The following is a 19,050-nucleotide window of genomic DNA, read 5'->3' as shown; positions in this document are numbered from 1 at the left end:
CACTTTGGTTGATTTCAGCCGAGGAGAAGGCCCTTTACGACTTGGGTCATAAAGGCCCATCACCCGACGCAATAAGCTTTCGTCTACCCTTTGTTATGTACTAATAGAGGTCGGGAGCACGACTTGCTCTCAGAGCAGAGGTTGCCCATCCCTGGTCTAGAGGTTGCACCCACAGGGGAGGACCCGGTGGTTGTGCACATCGACTTTGTCAAGGATATGATCCGGAAACGAACGGGAGAAGGGGGTTATGGAGAGGTGGCCCTCTGAGGAGGACGCAAAACACACAAGGACCCTTCTGCGTGAATCCACGAAAACGCTAGCAAAGACTCTGGTGAGGCTGAACAGGATAAAGCTCCGATGCTTGGCGTCTCATACTTGGCAAAGATAGGTAGAGGAAGTGATCCTACCTGCCCGAAATGCGGACTAACGGAGGAGAATCCGTACCATCGAGACTAGGCATGGGCAAAGTCCGCTCAATAGGCGCACCTAGCTCTCACCTCCAATTAGGGTAATGACTATTAAAAAAATGGGTCGTATTGTATTGTGCAAGTAGTCGGAGGGGCGAGACCACGAAGCTCGGGTCAAAGTGAGGGTATCGTTACGACAGTCAACGCGCAGAACTTTAAATTTTTGAACGAAAAATATGCATATATTTCTTGCTCTTTTTGGCATTGTTATAAAATATCAAGTAATCCTTTTTTTCTATATAAACTTTCGCATAAAATTGCATTGAATAAATCACTCGGAATTGAATATTTCAGTAGTGAATGGAAAGTCATTTGTGAAAAGATTTTTTAATTTTTTAAAATATTGTTTGAACCTTTCTTAAGCAGCATTTTAAAAATTATAAAGATTTTTGACCTCGAAAAAGCACACGGAAACAACAAATTTGAATTCTTCCATTTCATGTCTTGTTGACGTTTTTCCATTATATTCATCCCACTGTTAAACATTTAAAAATTCATCCATTGCCAGGTGACCACGTTAATGAATAATTACTGCAAAAAACATGAAAATAATGAGATGGAGAGAGTGATTGAGCGCAGGTAATTGAAAAATGTTCACAGCTTGAAAAATGTGTGATCTGGCCAAGAGTGGTCAAAATTTATGAAATAAACCTACATTACCTACATACATTTAAAATTTATTGATTGAATTTAAAAAAACTAATCCAAGCTTGAACGTTGAGCTTGCTCCAAGCTTGGATGCCAAGTTAAAATCAAGGTAGTTTAAACTGAGACCCAGCTGGTATCAATCGTGTTCCAAACTTAAAATGCGATCAAAGAAATTTATCCCCTTCAACCTCCATCCCACATTCTACGCTCTCAATAAAATCATCCCTCGACAGGTACGTCTTTGGGGTAAGTTCAAATTCAATCGCTGCCACTGGGTCTGAACTATCCATTTTTTAGTTAAATTGGGAACTACTCCGAACTATACGAATCAGCATTTCAATTTATGAACTTCGCATAATTACATATGAATAAAAAATTGTTGATAACTTACTCTATTCTTAAAATATTACCGTTAAAATTCATGGCAACTTTAGGCACCTAAGTTCACCCACTCTGGATTTGAAATGTCTTGGTCCAAAACTATTGGAATAAGACCATTTGAATCTGCCGATAATTCTATCAAAACTTTATTAGATTACTATATAAATTATAGTGCAGTCAAACTAAAGATGGTTTATACCTGAAAGGTCTCAAATAGTCTGCGCTGGATGAAACTTATACCAAAATGTTAAGAAAATTATCCTGAATAACATATCAAAAAGTAGGAGGTCACAGTGTTTCGCTAATATTGCTAATTAACGAAAAACGAATGATTTTTTTCTAGGTTAACGCCAAAAACGCTCAGAACTTACGTTAGACAAATTCTATCGAGAAAATAAACATATCGGAATATAGAATAGAAAATACTCTACAAAAAAAAAGAGGGAAGCGATGTTCTAAAACAAACCGTTTAGTTACAATTAATTGTTGCAAATTTTATCTCCTAGATTTCCCGAAAACATTGCGCGGGATGCGCAATCCTTTGAACTTTTGAACCTTTGACGCGTTTTTCTACATACAAGAAAAATTGCCTTTTTTTTTCACTTTTAAATCATTTATACGTCTACAATTAATGTCCAGTAATCAAGAAACATCATGGAGACGATCCAACGTAATTTTTAAATAAATATAACTACTCTATTTAGCGGCTCACAATTCGGGGGGGGGGGGGGGATTTTCCATTCAAACACAAAAAATGAATTAAATAAAATTTGGTTTATTCATTGTTTGATATGGATAAGTTGAAAAATGATGAAAACTATTTTTTTTTAACTAGTCATCAGAATGAACTCCTAGTAAATTTTTATTAATTCAATTAATTTACTGTACTAATTGATTCTTTTGTTTCCGTGGCTTGAAGAGTTGGAGAGTGGATTTTTGTACATCTCATCGCCTCGTAAGAGTTGAAGGGTCCCATCAAATATCTGTCAATAGAAAAAAAGAAACTTTGAATACTTTAACTTCAAATTAAATCCCTGCTAGACATCCACTGTGTTATCTAATGAATCTTACCGTTCTAATTCAGTCCAAACGTCGTCTTTTACTTGTCGTACCCTCACTACCAGTATCAGGATGATTGTCCTCAGTCTCTGGGTGTAATGAAACATCCTCTCGTAAAGGATCTTCATCGATTGACTCCGTCGAGACGTCACCTTCTTCGTACTGCTCAAATGGAGGGAATTCTTCATCCTCAGTTGCTTCCTCTTCAGATGATTGTTGGATTAAAGTGTCCAAATCGTTGAGCAGAATTTCTGTAGAATCGTCCGAACTTTCCGTTGATTCAGAGGATATATCAATTGATGTGTAATTGGAATAGGAATTGCCATTACATCCTGTGCAAATAATCGAACATTTTAATCCAACTTTTCTGTATCCACACCTTTTCGAACAATTCCCCTTGCAGGAACAGTGAATCATATTCAGGATGTCTTCTGGAGCTAGTCGGTCCTTCGTCATAATGGGAAAAAAAACGTGATCATCCAATCTCCAACCCTAGTTCGTTGGGCTCAATCAATCATTGCCCAACCATTTCTGGACTTGCAGATAAACACGCCATGTATGTTCCTCGGTGGATCCAATGGTCGGTGGAAGCTGTCCAAGTCGCACTTCCGTTTTGAAACGTGGAGTACAACATAGGGAACGTTCATGGCGATAAGCGTTGATTGATGTCTTGTCCTCTCCAGCACCATAAAGAGCCAGTATGAACCGCTCGCCTGCTCGCTTGATGCTTTCTTTCATTGCGCTGTGATCATTGAAGATTACAACATCATCCAGCAGCTTCGGTTTTTTCTCCAATATCTTCAAAAATTTTCGTTTCCCCTTGGAGAGAATGGCGCTTGTTGTGTCACATCCTGTGTAAGTATGGCAGACTAGAATTCGGTCTCTAAGATGCTGATGTTGCTTTGTGGAGTATAATGTGGGTTTCTTGCGGTTCTCCTCTTTGACGAAATAAATTTATTGATCAATTGGAGTGAGACCTACCAAGAGCACCATCAATTCCACATCCTGGCCAAAAACTGCTACCTTTGGATGATTCTCCAGCTGTTAAATGGCAGTGACAAAGATCAGTCGATCGGCATTTTCAGCTTCTTGTTTCACTTCCATTCCGGCAGCTCTCAGTTGGGTTGGAAGAAAATCAATGAGCCTTTCTTTATTTTGATCATTTGATAAAAATTTTGATTGGCTTAGGGTAACACTCATGTCCTTCTCGAAAACAACTTGCCTACCCATGTTGAGTTTCGATAGCCTGAATCTTTCATAGGAATTTATTCCTGCATCACTCTCTTTGTAGCCGTCGAAAACTACTATTACATTTACACCCTAGTTCTTCTTGATGTAGCTTTCTTATAAGGTAAGAATTTGTGCATAAGTAGCTCCAAGGGGCCATACTACTTTGTGCAATAAAAAACCACCATCAATGATGATTTTGCACGTAGTGAGGTCTAAATCACCAATGGCTTGGGATTTGAATGCAGTGTAGAGATCAGATTTCTTTCATTTTCTCATTCCACCGTTGTCATCAAATAATGATAGAGGAAATGGAGCTAACTCGTGGTTCAAAGCTCTATTCGCCAACTGATTGGCATCTGTAATTACTGCAGCGATGCGTTGGAAAAGCAGAGTTGTATTAACAGCAACAACTTCATTGTTAACTACGATTCCCCTCTTCGTAGTGGCAATAGATTTTACACGTGCAGTACGTTTCAGCTTGACCTCACCAGCATTAACGCCAACCATCGTCTTCATTGAAGTGATCCCTATTTCGATTGCGTTATCACAGCTGACATTTTCAGCGGCGCAGAGTCCATCTGAGATAGACATTAGACTCTGGCATTCCGTTGTAGCGAAGGGATTGTGAATTGTCAGCCATTCAACGACTTTTGCGTAATCGTCGGTATGTCGCTGGATGTTTCTTGGTCTCCAGTCCGTGTGCTGCTCACTTGTGAATGTCCTTATTCCACAAAAAGTTTCAAAAGCCTCAATTACTTCATACGCAACTGGCATTCCAAGAATCCACCTAGCTAGAACGCCTTCTTTATTGACTCCACGACGTTGAGTTAAACCACCAGAAAATTTCATGATACGCATAAGAGTCTGCTCAACAGTCATATCAGTCCATACGCCGGCCCATTTTTTTATTAGAACTTCGTATGGTGAAATGTCCCTCTGCGGTCAACTTGCGATATTCCCCAGGGTCCATGATGTCTGGCAACTCTGCCATCCGTTGAAGATAGATCTGAGCCGATTTTGCATAGTTAAGATGCCCAGCTGCATGGAAAATCGGCAGCATGTCCCGCACACATTAGAGATGGAGTTGCCAGTTGCCTATCCGCTCTGCTTCGATGAACTGCATCACTATGGTTAGGCATTTGAAATATTGGATCCAAAGTCGTGAAGTTCTCCCATGATTGGCAAGGTCATGGACGTCGTTTGCGCTCAGAGCTATAATGGAACCCAATGCAGCATACACTAACAGGTGAGCTCTGATTGCTCTGCTGAAGGCGTGACCTGTGAACATATGATCTACGGTGTTTGCAGCGTACACTGTAGCCAATAATTCTTTCAGTCCACTTCCGTCCATACTATTGCCGATAGCTCCAAGGAATACCATCAGCAAATGAAATCCCCCTAATCTTACCACCACATCTGTCAGGAGAGCATTATTGTTGGCAACAATTTCCGTAGCCTTGATGAACAGAGGTTGGTCGAAAGTCACGAAGGCTATTTTCTGACCCAATCGCAAACATTCCATGGCAGCGGAGTGCAGAACGGTGTGGATTGTGGTCATATCTGAAGGTGGCAAATTAACGAAATGTAAACAGTAAATTTGTGAGACTTGATATTGATGATCGTGGCTAATCGCCTCAATGTAGCCTCTCCAACTGGGCATGCTGGGTACCTTCAATGATTTTGCGATAATATTGAGAGAATATGTAGTTGGCAATTCTTCTCGTTCTCCGAAGTTCAGTTGTTCTACATCGTTAAATCTTATTGATTTCAATCCCAATTGATTTGCATCCAATTGATTATAAGGTACGATGGGAACGTTGATTTTTGAAGCTATTTTTTCTGCTTTCGGGAGCCGAGTCAATTTGAGTATTTCCCCCTGGTGACTCACACTGGATTTAGGAGTAACACAACAAATTTCTCCCATGCTATGGAAGGTGCTGAAACCATCCAGAGGGCACACATTGTGATCGGCATTATCAAATACGTGTTGTAAATATGCATTATTGTCTAACGTTTTTTCATAATGCATAATAGCAGAGGACTCATACATCTGGAGACTGCTGTACGATGCACAGAAACCTAGGCTGTTGATGGCGGTAACTAAATCCTTTGAACTAAATTTACGTGATAAATAAATCGCAATGGCTAGTTGAATAGCCGAGACGAAAGACCTTGGACGTATGACAGATATGATGGCGTGAGCGATGCTATCCTTTTTTGCATTTAATCTATCTTCGGTATTCTTCTTCCCCTTCAGTAACAGGATATCGAGAAATTCCAATGAGGTCTCTGGAATATAATGTAAAACATTTTGAAGCAGCTCATCAGGTGCACGATAGACTCCTGTTTCATAAAACTTGCTTCTGATGTCTTCGTATATTATTTGAGCTGCAGCAATTACAATGCGCAATCGTTCGTCTGCTTCAGTTTTAGCTCTCGTTTGGTAGAACGAATCTGCCAGAATTTTGAATCCTGTGTTACGGAAACAAACAATTGTTGGGATTCCTGGACGTTCGATGAAGATTGTATCCGTGTTGTATTTGTTCAATAATTTTTGCTTGAATGTCATCGGAGTAACTGCGAAATTTTCCAATTTATTCAAAAGTTCTATAAGAGAAAATTGACAGTCCTCATTCTGCTCCATATAGCGACAGACATCTTCAAAAGCAGATTCCAAGTCTTGGATTTTCGGCCTTCCCATATCATGAGTTTTGGGAGTAAATACGAATTTACTATGGCACGCGGCATGATAACGAGCCTGAGCTCAAATAAAGATGTTGATTCCAACCTTTTCTGGACAGCTTGTTCCCATTCGTCGTTTCGTGCAACACTGGAGTTCATGATGCGTGCTTGTAATTCATCAGTTGCCACCATTTTGTATTGTTTTTTACAGGATTTATCACACTTTTTAGCACACAGAAAACAATTCACTTTGAAATCAAATTCTTCTGCTTCTGGAGCTTCAGTTTTAACACTAACTATTTTTTTCATTGCATAGTAAACAACTGCACACGGTTCATGTATTTCCACCTCAGTTAAATGTTCAAGCAACTTCCATTTTCCATCCTGCCTTTCTATACTCTTTAATATGAATGTATTTATTGCTTTTTTTTTCGCGACTTTCGTTCGAGCACCACTATACAAACTGCCATCGCAAATGAAAAGAAATCCTGGATGAGACATTTTTTCAAAATGTAGAATACAGCAACTCTCTGTATCGATGAGCACAACTAAACTGTTCTTCACAAATGATCACAGCGGTATGATAGGGTCGATCAGCTGCGGGGTCAGCTGCTTCTCTCACTAGTTTTGGGTGGGGTGCAGGTAAATAGAAATCCCTGAATTTAACAAAGGAAGCTACCTGCCCGAATGGAGAATACGGGAAAATCCAGGTATTGACTAGTGGTTAATACTGATGGTTTCATTTTTCGAAACGAATTGATGGAATTTCCAAGAGCACGGCAATTTAACTATTTTAGCGCAGTAATAAAGTGATAGAGAAGAGAGGAGTAGTGAGGCTAAGTCCACTCGCTGAGTCAATTCATGAAACCTTTAAGTTCGACAGCACCTCAATATTTATTATATAGCTTAATTATCTGAATCAGAGACACGCCCTTAGTCCAGGTACTCTAGGTATGTAGGTAATTTCTCCGAAGTATATGTGGTTTATGACTAGAGACATGATGATTGATATTGTTGATTGAAATGAAAATCTGTCCAGACGCGTAATATCATCATTCGAAGAATTCCGTTGATTTTGCTATTCAAAGTCGTCAAGAAGTCTATAACCAGTCACCACAAGTAAAAATTACCTCAAGGGATTGAGTGGATTGCTAGCCGGATAAAAATATAATTTTTAAGTGAAAAAATGGAATCATCTCCATGATTTTTCATTATTGCTGGACAATAATTGTAGATGTATAAATTGTGATATCCATAAATTTATAAAAAAATTCAGGCCACTTTCAACATTGAGAAAAATTTACCGACGCGTGATTTCGAAATTATCTTTCGACAATTCCGAAATCACGCCAAATAACTCGGGCTACTTAAAATACAATATAAAAGTAGAGCAAAAATCAGCGAAAATTCGACCGTGTGACAAATATCACACCTCGAATTTTCGCCATCAACCATTCCCACTGACTCAGCTGACGCCCCAAATTCAAAGATATAAAATCGGATTATGAACAATTAATCTCGAGTCGCGGAAAAATCGTGAAACTATACTGTTCTCACTCTTTGGAGATTTAAAATTCGAGTCATATAAGTCTTTTAAAGCGGACTAGCGCCACGGCACCGATAAAACAATATCTTTTTGAATTACGGCAGTAAGCTAAGTCATCTTCTCCGTAACGTCGATAGTTTTCGGTAAAATTGATCGTCGCCTGAGATCCGTAAAGTTGTGACATTTAAGAATTTTCTCCATAAACACCTTTAAAATCATCAAGAGCTCCCGCGGCTCCAAGTGCTCTTTTTGAAACAAATTTTAAAGTGTGACTTCTCTTTTCTTTCCAAATCTGAAATGCAGATTTTGAAAATTCCGTCGGTTTTAGAAGTAATAAAGCCGGTCGTATGTGTAAATATTCAGTGAGGCCAAAATACATTGAGGCTCACTGTATTTCTCAACAAATTTCCTACGCCCAGAGGACAAAGAGTTACATCTCTGGTTAAATAAAAATTGTAACCAAACAAGAACTGTAAGTAACGCTACTTTGTAAATTTCATTTTGTCATTCGAATTTTGAATTATATGGAATCAAATAAAAGATCACTCTAAATTATCAAGAATCACATTGTTTTAAAGGAATATCAATTACAAGTTGTACAAAAGATCGGCATAAATAAACATTCTGAGTAGACATTAAAAATCTGGCTTAAAAGAGGTGAAAGTACCCCTCTGTCCCAGACATTTTAATTAACTCTTTCAGAAACGAAAGGAATATAAGAACTATTTGCATTTATAAGGAAAAACTTCGACAAACTTTTCGGGAACGAGTCCATGAGCAACACTCCGACTCAAATTATTTTTATTACCGTTAATTCGGAGGCGCATTTATTTTAATAATAAATAACGTGGTTTCCCGACCATTAGTCCCGGACATAACAAAATGATTGAAAAATGAAAAAAAAAAACAATTTTTCTTATATGTAGAAGAACGCGTCAGTTCCAAGGGTTGCACATCCCGCGGACTGACGCAATGAACGCGCGCAGCAGGGGGCGGAGTTTAGTTAAACAACAAATGTTTTCGGGAAATCTAGGAGATAAAATCTGCAAAAATTAATAGTAAATAAAAGATTTGTTCTAGAACATCGCTTCCCGCTTATTTTTTGCAGAGTATTTTCTATTCTATATTCCGATATTTTTATTTTCTCGATAGGATTTGACTAACGTAAGTTCTGAGTGTTTTTGGCGTTAACCTCGAAAAAATCATCCGTTTTCCATTAATTAACGATATTAGCCAAACACTCTGACCTCCTACTTTTTGATATGTTGTTCAGGGTAATTTTCTGAACATTTTGGTATAAGTTTCATCCAGCGCAGACTATTTGAGACCTCAACTGCTAAATTGACTGTACCATTATACCCGGGTTCTCTAAACTCTATGGAAGGGTGCGGAGAACAAGGTTAGGTCGCCAGCCGGGCGCGTCTCCAGTTGGCGGATGGGAGGACGACCAGATGGATTAGCCAGCCCACGACGGGACAGGGCGCGTGTGTACACACCGAAAAACCCCGGCGCGGACCAACTCCCCAAGGCAAGGCGTTAGCTACCGTATCGATGGCTGCGTGCCGCAGGGGGGGCTGCGTTAAGGGTGCCCTCCGGATACCAGGCGACCTCCGGGGGTATTCAGCCAAGCCCCGGGCATATTAGGCTCTACCCAGGTGAGACCGCTGCATCTATAAACTCGTGGGATTCATATGGCGAAAAACAATTTTATGAATTCAGAAATGATTCCAGCGGCCTCAACAAATCAGGAAGAAGAGAGGCCGGTGTCTAGCAAGACCCGCACAAAGTATAGCGGTGCTGCAAGACGGCCATTGTAATACAGAGCAGGTGGCTCTCATGGCTCAACAAGGCCAGAGAGATGGCGCTCAAGGGGGTCAGTCGGTGGAGGTGCAGTATGGCAATCGCAATGCCTCCGAGCATGATACATCACATGATCACATCCAGCCCCAGCATGTCCCCGCTAGGAAAGAGACAGAGGAGCAATCCTGTGTCGTACGCCTCAGATAAGGAGCGACCGAGGAAGACAAGTGAGCCTTTTAATGGCTCACGGGTCGATCAAAATCGTTCAGATCACCTTGCATCACAGTAAAAGTGCTTCAGCCATCTTATGCCGGACGCTTGCAGGGATGCAAATGCAGATTCTGCAATGAAACAAAGGAGAACAGTCTACACGTCCCGTACCACTGTCCGGCATTGGCAATAACGAGGCTACGTTGGTGGGGCACTGCTTTCCCCACCGCTAGTCAAGTCGCGAGCAAGGAGGCAACAGATTTGTTAAGACTGGCAGAAAAAGCCGGGCTGGACGTATAATACGAACCTCAAACAAGCGGAGCTACCATAACTCTAACTTGAGTTCGATTGATTGGGGAGGACAGTTCGACCCTCAGCGTTTATTCATCTAATCTAATCTAAATGTAAATTATATAAGTTTGTGATGAAATTCTTTTAGAAGTTTCTTTGCATAGAAATATCCAACAGAAAGCCCTGGATTTGAAATGAATTGGATTTTTCCTGAAAATTTAATCTATTTTACACATAACTTTCCCATTTCTTATCGATATATGAGACTAAAACGACAACTTGAAATGATTTTACAATGAAAATTCTACAAGGAAATTTCCCTCAAATGATTTGTCAATCATCATGATCATTGATCATTGATCAATCACTGACCATTAAGTGAGTAAGACGTGTTTTCAATCCGTTCCGTGACAAGTGACAGTCAAAATGTCAGTGTAATTTGAACATTTCGGATATGACCAAAACACACAGATAATAGGCAGTCCCAACCCTAAATTCACAGCTGACAGGAGAAAGTATTCTCCTTTTTGTGCATAACTATAAAAAGTGAGGGAAATGAGTTCCTTTCAAGAGATGTCCAGCACAACCAACGTTTCAGACAATACTAATTATTCAAGCTCCCCCAGTGAACTACAGAGATGTTATTCGTGGCGTCTTGCAAGTGATTTCCATCCAGACAATGAACGTGCAATTCTCATCGACTCAATCCAACGAGTTACGGTAAATGATACATTCGCGAATCCATCGGACGCCAACATGTCTTTGACATATCCAAAATCTCGGGGAATTGTGTATGTGTGTATGTGAAATCTATTGGGTTTCTTGGCCGACCGACTCGCCCTCGGCCCGAGTTAGCAATTAACAGCAATAAACTAATAATGAGGCCTCTCGTTCTAAAATCATTACCATTGTCATTGCCACACAATATACTCGCAAATCGGCTTAACGAGCTTGGAGTAAAACTATTATCAGCGATTTATTATATTAAGGCAGCGTCTAAAACTCCGAACATGTCATAAGTTTTCGTACACAGGTAGTAATTGATCCTCTAGCATCTACAAACTTCCGAAGATCATTAAAATTAGCTGGAACAATTTTGATTGTACGACTTACCAATCCACGGATAGCCCAGTCTGTCTCAACTGCAGAAAAAAAGGGCCCTATGCTAAACAGTGAACGCAGGAAAGCGAATCTTCCTATCCTCTGTAGATATCCGTAGAAGATGTATCATACAATGAGGACCCACCATGCTTGGACACCCAAGAGTGCGACGAGGAGGAAATCTGAGCTGTAACCCCTACCCATTTGCACGCCGATTTCCTGGCACTGCCTTTCTCTGGAAACCATAACAAATATACCGACATAGAAATCGAGAAATCTTTGTACTCAGAACGTTCACGGGTCGACGAAAACGGCTCTCACACTGAGGAAGACAATCCGGAATCCTTTGGAATCCGAAAAGGAATCCTGGAATCCGCAAAGGAAAACAAACAAATGGTGGAATAGCAATAATTTACAGAATTCATCTCAACAATAAAATACTGGAGAACGTTGTAGATCCCCATCTAACGGTTCAGATCCTTGGAATTGAAATAGCAAACTTGATGCAACCACTCACCATTACGCCTGCTACAGAATTCTAGAAATAATCCTGCACCTCGACTACTGTGCGGAACATGTCTTTGGTCACTCAGCACGTTCGAAATAGCATACTTGAGAGAGAATTCAATGCACATCATGTATCGCAGAATTGCAAAGACAATGATTATAGTGGTGAAAAATTTCTGGAATGTATTCAAGCGGAAAACTTGCTCTTACACAACCCTTCCTCAGTCACACATTTAGATGCATACAGAAATAAACACTACAATCTGGATCTTGTCCTATCCATCCTAGACCTCGCAGATACAGTGGAAGTTAATGATGAAACCTGGGGTTCAGTATTCATATAACTCTCAACCCAAAGAAACATATACCATAAACGATCATTAAGAATCACATCCGAGACAGTGCCTGGGATAAATTACACAGGCTAGTAACAGATCTATTTTAGCAGTTTATTGACAACTACTTTCTCATTTAGTTTCCTTCCAATCAATACAAGATGTTTGTCGACCTACTCACCCAACGTGTAAAAGAGTCTACCACCGAGAGAAAAACAGTTTCTCCCCGGATACATAGAAATCTCATGATATGGTGGGATGATGAATGCGGAAGGGCAGAGCGTCTTGGGCGAGCGACATTTAAAAAGTGAAGGTTCTTGAAAGCCCTCGACAATCTTACAGACTGTAATAAACCAGTTGCATATGCAAGAGAATTATTTAAATCTAAAAAAAGACTGAAGTTCATAGCATTTGCGGAGAGTACTGCACTGTCGCGCACTCTTCTTCTAAGCGAGCGCTTTACATGAACAGCAACATCCTCGTAATCATGGAAAAAATTAATCGATCCATCGACAAATAGGAAGACAAATAAAAAATTGATAATGAACACAATCATGCATTGTCAATCTCTTTTATGATAAAGGAAGCTGATCGAATTTTAAACAACGGACATCTGATATTTTTTTCAATTTTTAATGAAATAATTATTGATCATTAAGGTGACTAAGAAAGAATCAATTACAGGCACCATACTGTTTTAACACTTACCCCCGGCACAACTAATAAATTTTCAAATTGAATTGGTGGAAATTAAATTGAATTTTTCAGCAGTAAGATTTTTCAAAATTTGAGGGAAGCGCGCGGCGCTTTCTCTGCCTAAGTTTGCCCCCTTCTTCGTGCACAAACTTCCACTCCCACTCGGACGACGCTGGGCCTCACGCAATTGCAGTATTGTAGTCCGAATATTGGGACTAATAGGGTTTTATGGTGGGGGCTCCCGAGGTTCCGACTTAGTCCATGTCTGATTTAGACCAGGGCTCGGCAACCTTTAGGTAGCCGGGAGTCATCCTATTACTAGGGTCAGGATAATCTTCAAATTCTAATGGGCACCCAATTAACCCACCTTTTGTCTTGCGAATAAGTCCTACTGTAGACGACGAGGGGCCATTCATTTATGAAATCACTCTGTCACTTTGGGCTGAAATCATGTTTGAAATAACGTGATATTTCACCAAATCGGTCGAAGTTACTTAAAGTCAGAGAAATCCTGGGATTTCATCGATTTCAAGTGACTTCAAATCAAATGACATGAAATCCGTGAAATTGATGGAAAATGAAGAATTATTTGCTAAAGACCTGGGTGGTTTAGATAATTTTGAGGGTGCAAATGGTGAAAAAGTACGGAATGCAGAGGATACGATTGACTCAGAACAGAAGAGTTGACAGAATTGTTGAGAGAAATCTTTCTGGTGTTAAAGAACCCCTAGAATTCAGAAGCGTTAACAAGGCGAAAACTAGTCTGTCTCCCGAAAACCCATTTATTATTGTGATACGTAAGTCAGGTACAACGTCTGTAATACGTTAATCTTTATTGGGTTGGTTTTTCTCAGTTGAGAGACAAAGGACATTTTCAGTTGAGCTCTAATCGATTAGAAAGAGTGTAAGAGGCTGAATTGACGAAATACGAAAAGAAGAGGAAGATCTCAAACATTGAAAATGTAGGGACTGGAATTTTGGCATGAATGGCCTCTCGGGTTAAGATATTCCAAGCAGCCACGCATAGAGGTGTGCGAGTCGAACAAAAAAGGCTGACCCTCCAAGATTGGCGCCAAATTGCAGTTTAATACAAAATTGAAAGATAGAAATTTGCAATCAAATTTGAAATGAAAAACCTCGGAGAATACATTTCGGAAATGGTTTTCGGCCATTGTTTTTCTAATTCGACATTATTTGAGTTCATTTTTATTAGTACAATTCCACCGTTTAGATTTCCAAGAAATCCACATTCATTATATTATAGTGCATCTTGTACATTGCTTTTTTCAATAAGTACCGTCATTCATCGAACATCTCGGACATATTAAACGCAACATAATTATTAAAGGTGATTCCTCATCATGGAAGCATTAAAAATATTTCTTGCTCCGTATAGCCGCATAAAAATAATTTACATAAAAAATTATATTTACATTTTAAATTGATAGACACAAAATTCCCCCTCAAACGCACGGCCGCCCTCTGTGGGTATCTGTTGAACCAGGCCTCGAGGAGGGGGAAAAATCGAATTAGAGCCAGTAGCTGCATCAACTGAATGAGGCCCATCTCCCAGCTCTCGCTAACGAACTTCGGGCGCCGCGTGAGCCCAATGAGCCCAGGTTACAGTAACGACAACTATTGTAACGGTTAATAGAATTAGAGCAAACCGCTACCACCTAGCAGCATCTCTAGCAAGAACAGGCATAATTCCGGTCAGAGTTGCACTTGCGATGCTGAACTGCAGGACATTGATCATGTACTGTGGCATTGCCCCTTTACATTCATCAAAGGGAGGAATTAATAAAGAAATTCAGGGAGAAAAACTGTTGTCCACCTTACACAACCGTAAAACTAGCTGACACAACGGATTTTAAATATATTGAACAATTAGGCAATCACCTAACAGAATCTAATCTAAATGTGTAATATACCGTTTCTCTCAAAAATTAACATGACATGACCCCCCCTTCCTTCCTCCCTCTCTCGTTCACCTAACCATGATTCTCCAATAATCTACCATTAACAATTGTCCTGTTGAAAAGAATTTTCAATAATTTTAATAATTTTATACATTCCCCAGCCCCTAAATAAACCTGTTTTCAGCGTTTCTGCCTCTTCGAAAAACGAATCTCACAAATCTTACATTAATATTCGAGGGCACAGAAAATGAGAATCTCGATAATACAGATGCTTATATATTATGCTGTACCTCCATCCCACCGTCGATTAGTTCATTCTCATCACAACTGGATCGTTATGGCCATAGTGCACTTGAGACTATAATGTCAAAAACAAAATGAGTTGCGAATCAATTTTTAGTCACATATGTATGGGACATTTCATACAAGTATTATTATCTCATTATCACGTCCTTTTTAATGGCACACCATATGTAAAGCACTCCATATATATTCTTTCCTTCTCGGACTCTCCAATAAGGTCGACGCTAACATAACACAAACTAGTTTTTCAAGTATAGAAATCAAATAATCAGTCAATCGTCAATTATTCGTTGATTTTCTTCAGTAATAATCGAGTGATGCTCTCTCTGTATGGGTGATGTATTATGATTTATATTATCGACTATGGCAACTCAGATGGTTTCATTAAAACCGAAAATCTCAAATTCACTAACCTTGCGGACTGCTGAGAAAATATTCATGTTCATAGTCTCTTCGACAAATTGGCTGCCCCTGCCGTACAACATAATGGGCTCCTCTTGGTAAAGTTTGTCCACACATGCAGCAAGCGAAGCACTCCACGTGAAATATCGAGCTGGCGGTTCTTAGTACAAAGTCGGAACAACTGATTTTTTCCATGCACCGACCGCATTTCACACCATATATTCGTTCATAATCAGCTCGACAATAAAATTTCAAATCTCGCGTGTAGCAAGAGTGTGCTAAAGGTCGCGCACAAGCTGCGCATGCTAAACAATCCTCATGATAATTTCTGTCAGCAACTCTCATTAGAAATCGGTCAACTATTTTTCGCCCACAGGATGCACAAACCGATTCCAGTAATCCGGATTCAGTCTTTACTGTAACTGTACCATCTGAAAAGAGGATAATATAATAATTACAAATTTTGTATACATTTTGCGGACGGGAACAAGAAAACCACTGTCTATGAGGTATTCCACGTCAAGTGAACCAGGCTCTGATTCCGATCCTTTCCAGTATTGAAAACAAATTTTCATATTAGTTAAGAGGCTGCGAAACATTCCTCGAATATTTTTTTAATTTTTGGGGGTGTTATTCTCGACATTTTTTTCAGTTAGATTTTTCTTGGTTTGTGAATAATTCTGGGTCTATGCATCGTGTCTTAACGTGTAAAAATTGTCATTCCTTATTGTTTTACGTACGTTAAAGTCTTGTAACTGGTGATGCTGTTCCGTCCTCCGTTAATCAGGTCATATTTGATCTGACTCCGTTTCTGACTAGCCTCGATACGAGCTCACGGGGAGTTCACCCATTCAGAAATGTTCAGGGCAGGGTTTGTCAGGTTTCTTCCGATAACTGAACACCATGTCTTGTTAGATGGCGACGACCTCGGTCGTCAACCGAGTATTATATTTTTGAGTCTTTTATTTTTTTTTTTGTATTCCGTGTTTCAAGAACCATTCAAATTTAAGTAAGGCCTCTGGGAGACTTCTCTCGATCGTGAGTGTCAGAAAGGAAAAGTAGCAATATTTAGTAAAATGTACTAAACCTATTTGTTTGCGACCAAAAATAGTTATTTTATTAGATTACATTTAAAACTATCAAAATTATTTTTATTAATTTAATCTTTTGGAAATCAGGGGGGCGCTCAGAACGACTCCCACCTCAGCGCTGGAGGCTTTGCTCTTCCTCCAGTCGCCCCACCTTCACGTTAAGGAGGTGGCGCTAACCTCGGCCGCGAGATTACATCTGCAAGGCCTGTGGGAAGGGGCCAGCAGTGGCCATGCGGCGATCCTTATGACGGACAGCAACCTTCGGGGACTGCTGTCAAGGGGAGGAGATGGCTGTGAGCCGCGCTGGCACTTCCAAATGAATTTCACGGTCAACCTTGGAGAGGAAGTAACCCAGCTAGGGGGTGATAAAAAGTGAACGCCACCGAAGGGTCTGGTCTGGTGCACGGATGGCTCCAGAATTGGCAACCGAGCTGGAGAAGGAATTTGGTCGGAAGGACCCTCAACTGCAAGGGCCCTTGCACTGAACTCGCATACAAGCGCGCTCCAAGCAGAGCTTGCGGCCCTTAAGGCCTATGCCAGAGAAATCCTGGACAGGGGGAGAGGGGCAAGAATATATACATCTGCTCAGACAGCAAGCATGCGTTGAGGGCACTGCTCAGGAATGAGAGTTGCTCTTGACTAGTCAACGACTGCACTGAGCTGATGCAGAGGGTTGCTACCTATAATCAGCTGGAAGTGACATGGATTTTAGGTCACGCTGGTATCCTCGGCAACGTGAAGGTCGATGAGCTGGCCAAAAAAGAATGTCTAGAAGTTGCGCCAACAGAGGAGGTCCTGGTGGGTGTGCACATAGACTTTGTAAAGGATATGATTCGGAAACGAGCGGAGAGGGGGGTTGTGGCAAGATGGCACTCTGCGGAAAGCGCTAAGCACACAAGGACCCTACTACGTGAACCTTCGAGGAAGCTGGCTGAGACGCTGGTGGGACTGAACACGGTAAAGTTCCGCTCTCTGATGGGGCTTATCACTGGTCACTGGCCCCTAGTCTCATACTTGGCAACAGTGGGCAGAGGAAGCGATCCCACTTGCCCGGGATGCGGACTAACAGAGGAGGATTCGCACCACCTGAGCACTAGATGCAGTGGTCTTCATGAGATCCGGTGGGATGTCTTCGGGACCACCTGCATCAAAGTAATGTATGTTGATAAGGACGGTATAGAAGAGCTCTACGAATTCGCTCGCAGGACCAACATACTGACACCTATGGACAAGGCGGCTGACGAACGCAAACTTCCAATTTGAATTCGTGCAAACAAGTAAATTTATTATTGAACTCCAACATTTATTACTTTATTGAACAAACATTTATTTACAACCTGGGTTGCTCAGGATGCTAGGTCGTGGAGAGAGGGCCAGGGTCCACGGATACGCGACTATGATAACCGAAATCTAGACAGGGAACAGATCGTGGTTCGGGATACCGAGAGCATACCTGCGGGGTTCGGGGACGCTGAGGGCGACCTCTGAGAACACCTCGCCGAGAGAGCGACGTAAGATAGCAGAGTGCCGGGAGGCCGAGAGCGTGGGGATTACTCACCCAAAAGCACACCATCGAGAGCGTGCCGGGCCCACTAGGGTAGCCCCATATGTAGAGAGCCTAACTGGGGAGAGTACGGCTCTCACCCAGAGAACACCAGGAACAACATGGCCCTCCCTTAGAGAACACTACCCGAGGAGGGTATTGCCCTCACTCAGAGAGTACTCCCGGGGAGAGGATGATCCTCACCTAGACAGCGTAGAAGACCAATGCTGGGCATTGGGAGCCGGCTAAGGGCTCGAGAGAGAGCTGCCAGTGGTCCGCACTGGGAGCCAGCCGAAGCGGCTCTGCCGAGTGAGTCGACAGTGTCGGCAGTAGTGCCGATGCCTCCCCACTCTCGAGTACGGCTGGGGAAACTCCTGTGTGCCGGGACGTGCTGCCCTCGCCGTAGGGAGGATATCCCTGACACTAGCTTCTCATGGAGCGCGCCGTATTCGAACGTTGCCACTGACCCCTTCGAACAACCCCTTCGAAGGATCAGCCGTCCGAATGCCTACCCCATCTAACATGGAACGCTCATACGTCGGTATGAGTCCTATGCTATGTGCCAGGAAGTCTCATAGGGGAGCTGGGAATGTTTCCACGTGTCCGCCCTGTGCTGTTGCCTGTCTTCAGGCCTCCTAACACCCTAAGCCAGAGGTGGGCAACCTCAGGTAAGCTCAGAGCTGCAGCCATAAAATAATTAAGGTCCCAATTATGGGGGACTTGACGCTTTTACAAGGGTTGTCATACATTTGTCGAGTGGGGGTAATATTGGGAGATGGCGCATGCGCGCTATGGAAATTTGAGGGGAAAATGTTGTGAAATTTTCTAACGTGCTTGGA

The 19,050-nt window shown here is 41.4% G+C and overlaps 1 protein-coding gene across 2 annotated transcripts in view; it reads right to left on the bottom strand.

Moving 5' to 3' along the window:
- The window catches only part of LOC105272149 (LIM/homeobox protein LMX-1.2), a 168,879-nt gene that overhangs the window by 107,148 nt on the left and 42,681 nt on the right, over positions 1 to 19,050 (bottom strand). For both annotated transcript variants that reach the window (XM_011314092.1, XM_011314093.1), the window contains exon 2: positions 15,589 to 16,008. In XM_011314092.1, the coding sequence (XP_011312394.1) occupies positions 15,589 to 16,008 (420 nt within the window). The remainder of the gene's footprint in view (positions 1 to 15,588; positions 16,009 to 19,050) is intronic.

The sequence above is a fragment of the Fopius arisanus genome, unplaced genomic scaffold (assembly GCF_000806365.1).
Source record: "Fopius arisanus strain USDA-PBARC FA_bdor unplaced genomic scaffold, ASM80636v1 scaffold00145, whole genome shotgun sequence".
Classification (NCBI taxonomy): domain Eukaryota; kingdom Metazoa; phylum Arthropoda; class Insecta; order Hymenoptera; family Braconidae; genus Fopius; species Fopius arisanus.
The sequence above is the reverse complement of the archived record's forward strand: the minus strand, read 5'-3'. Positions and strand labels throughout refer to the sequence as shown.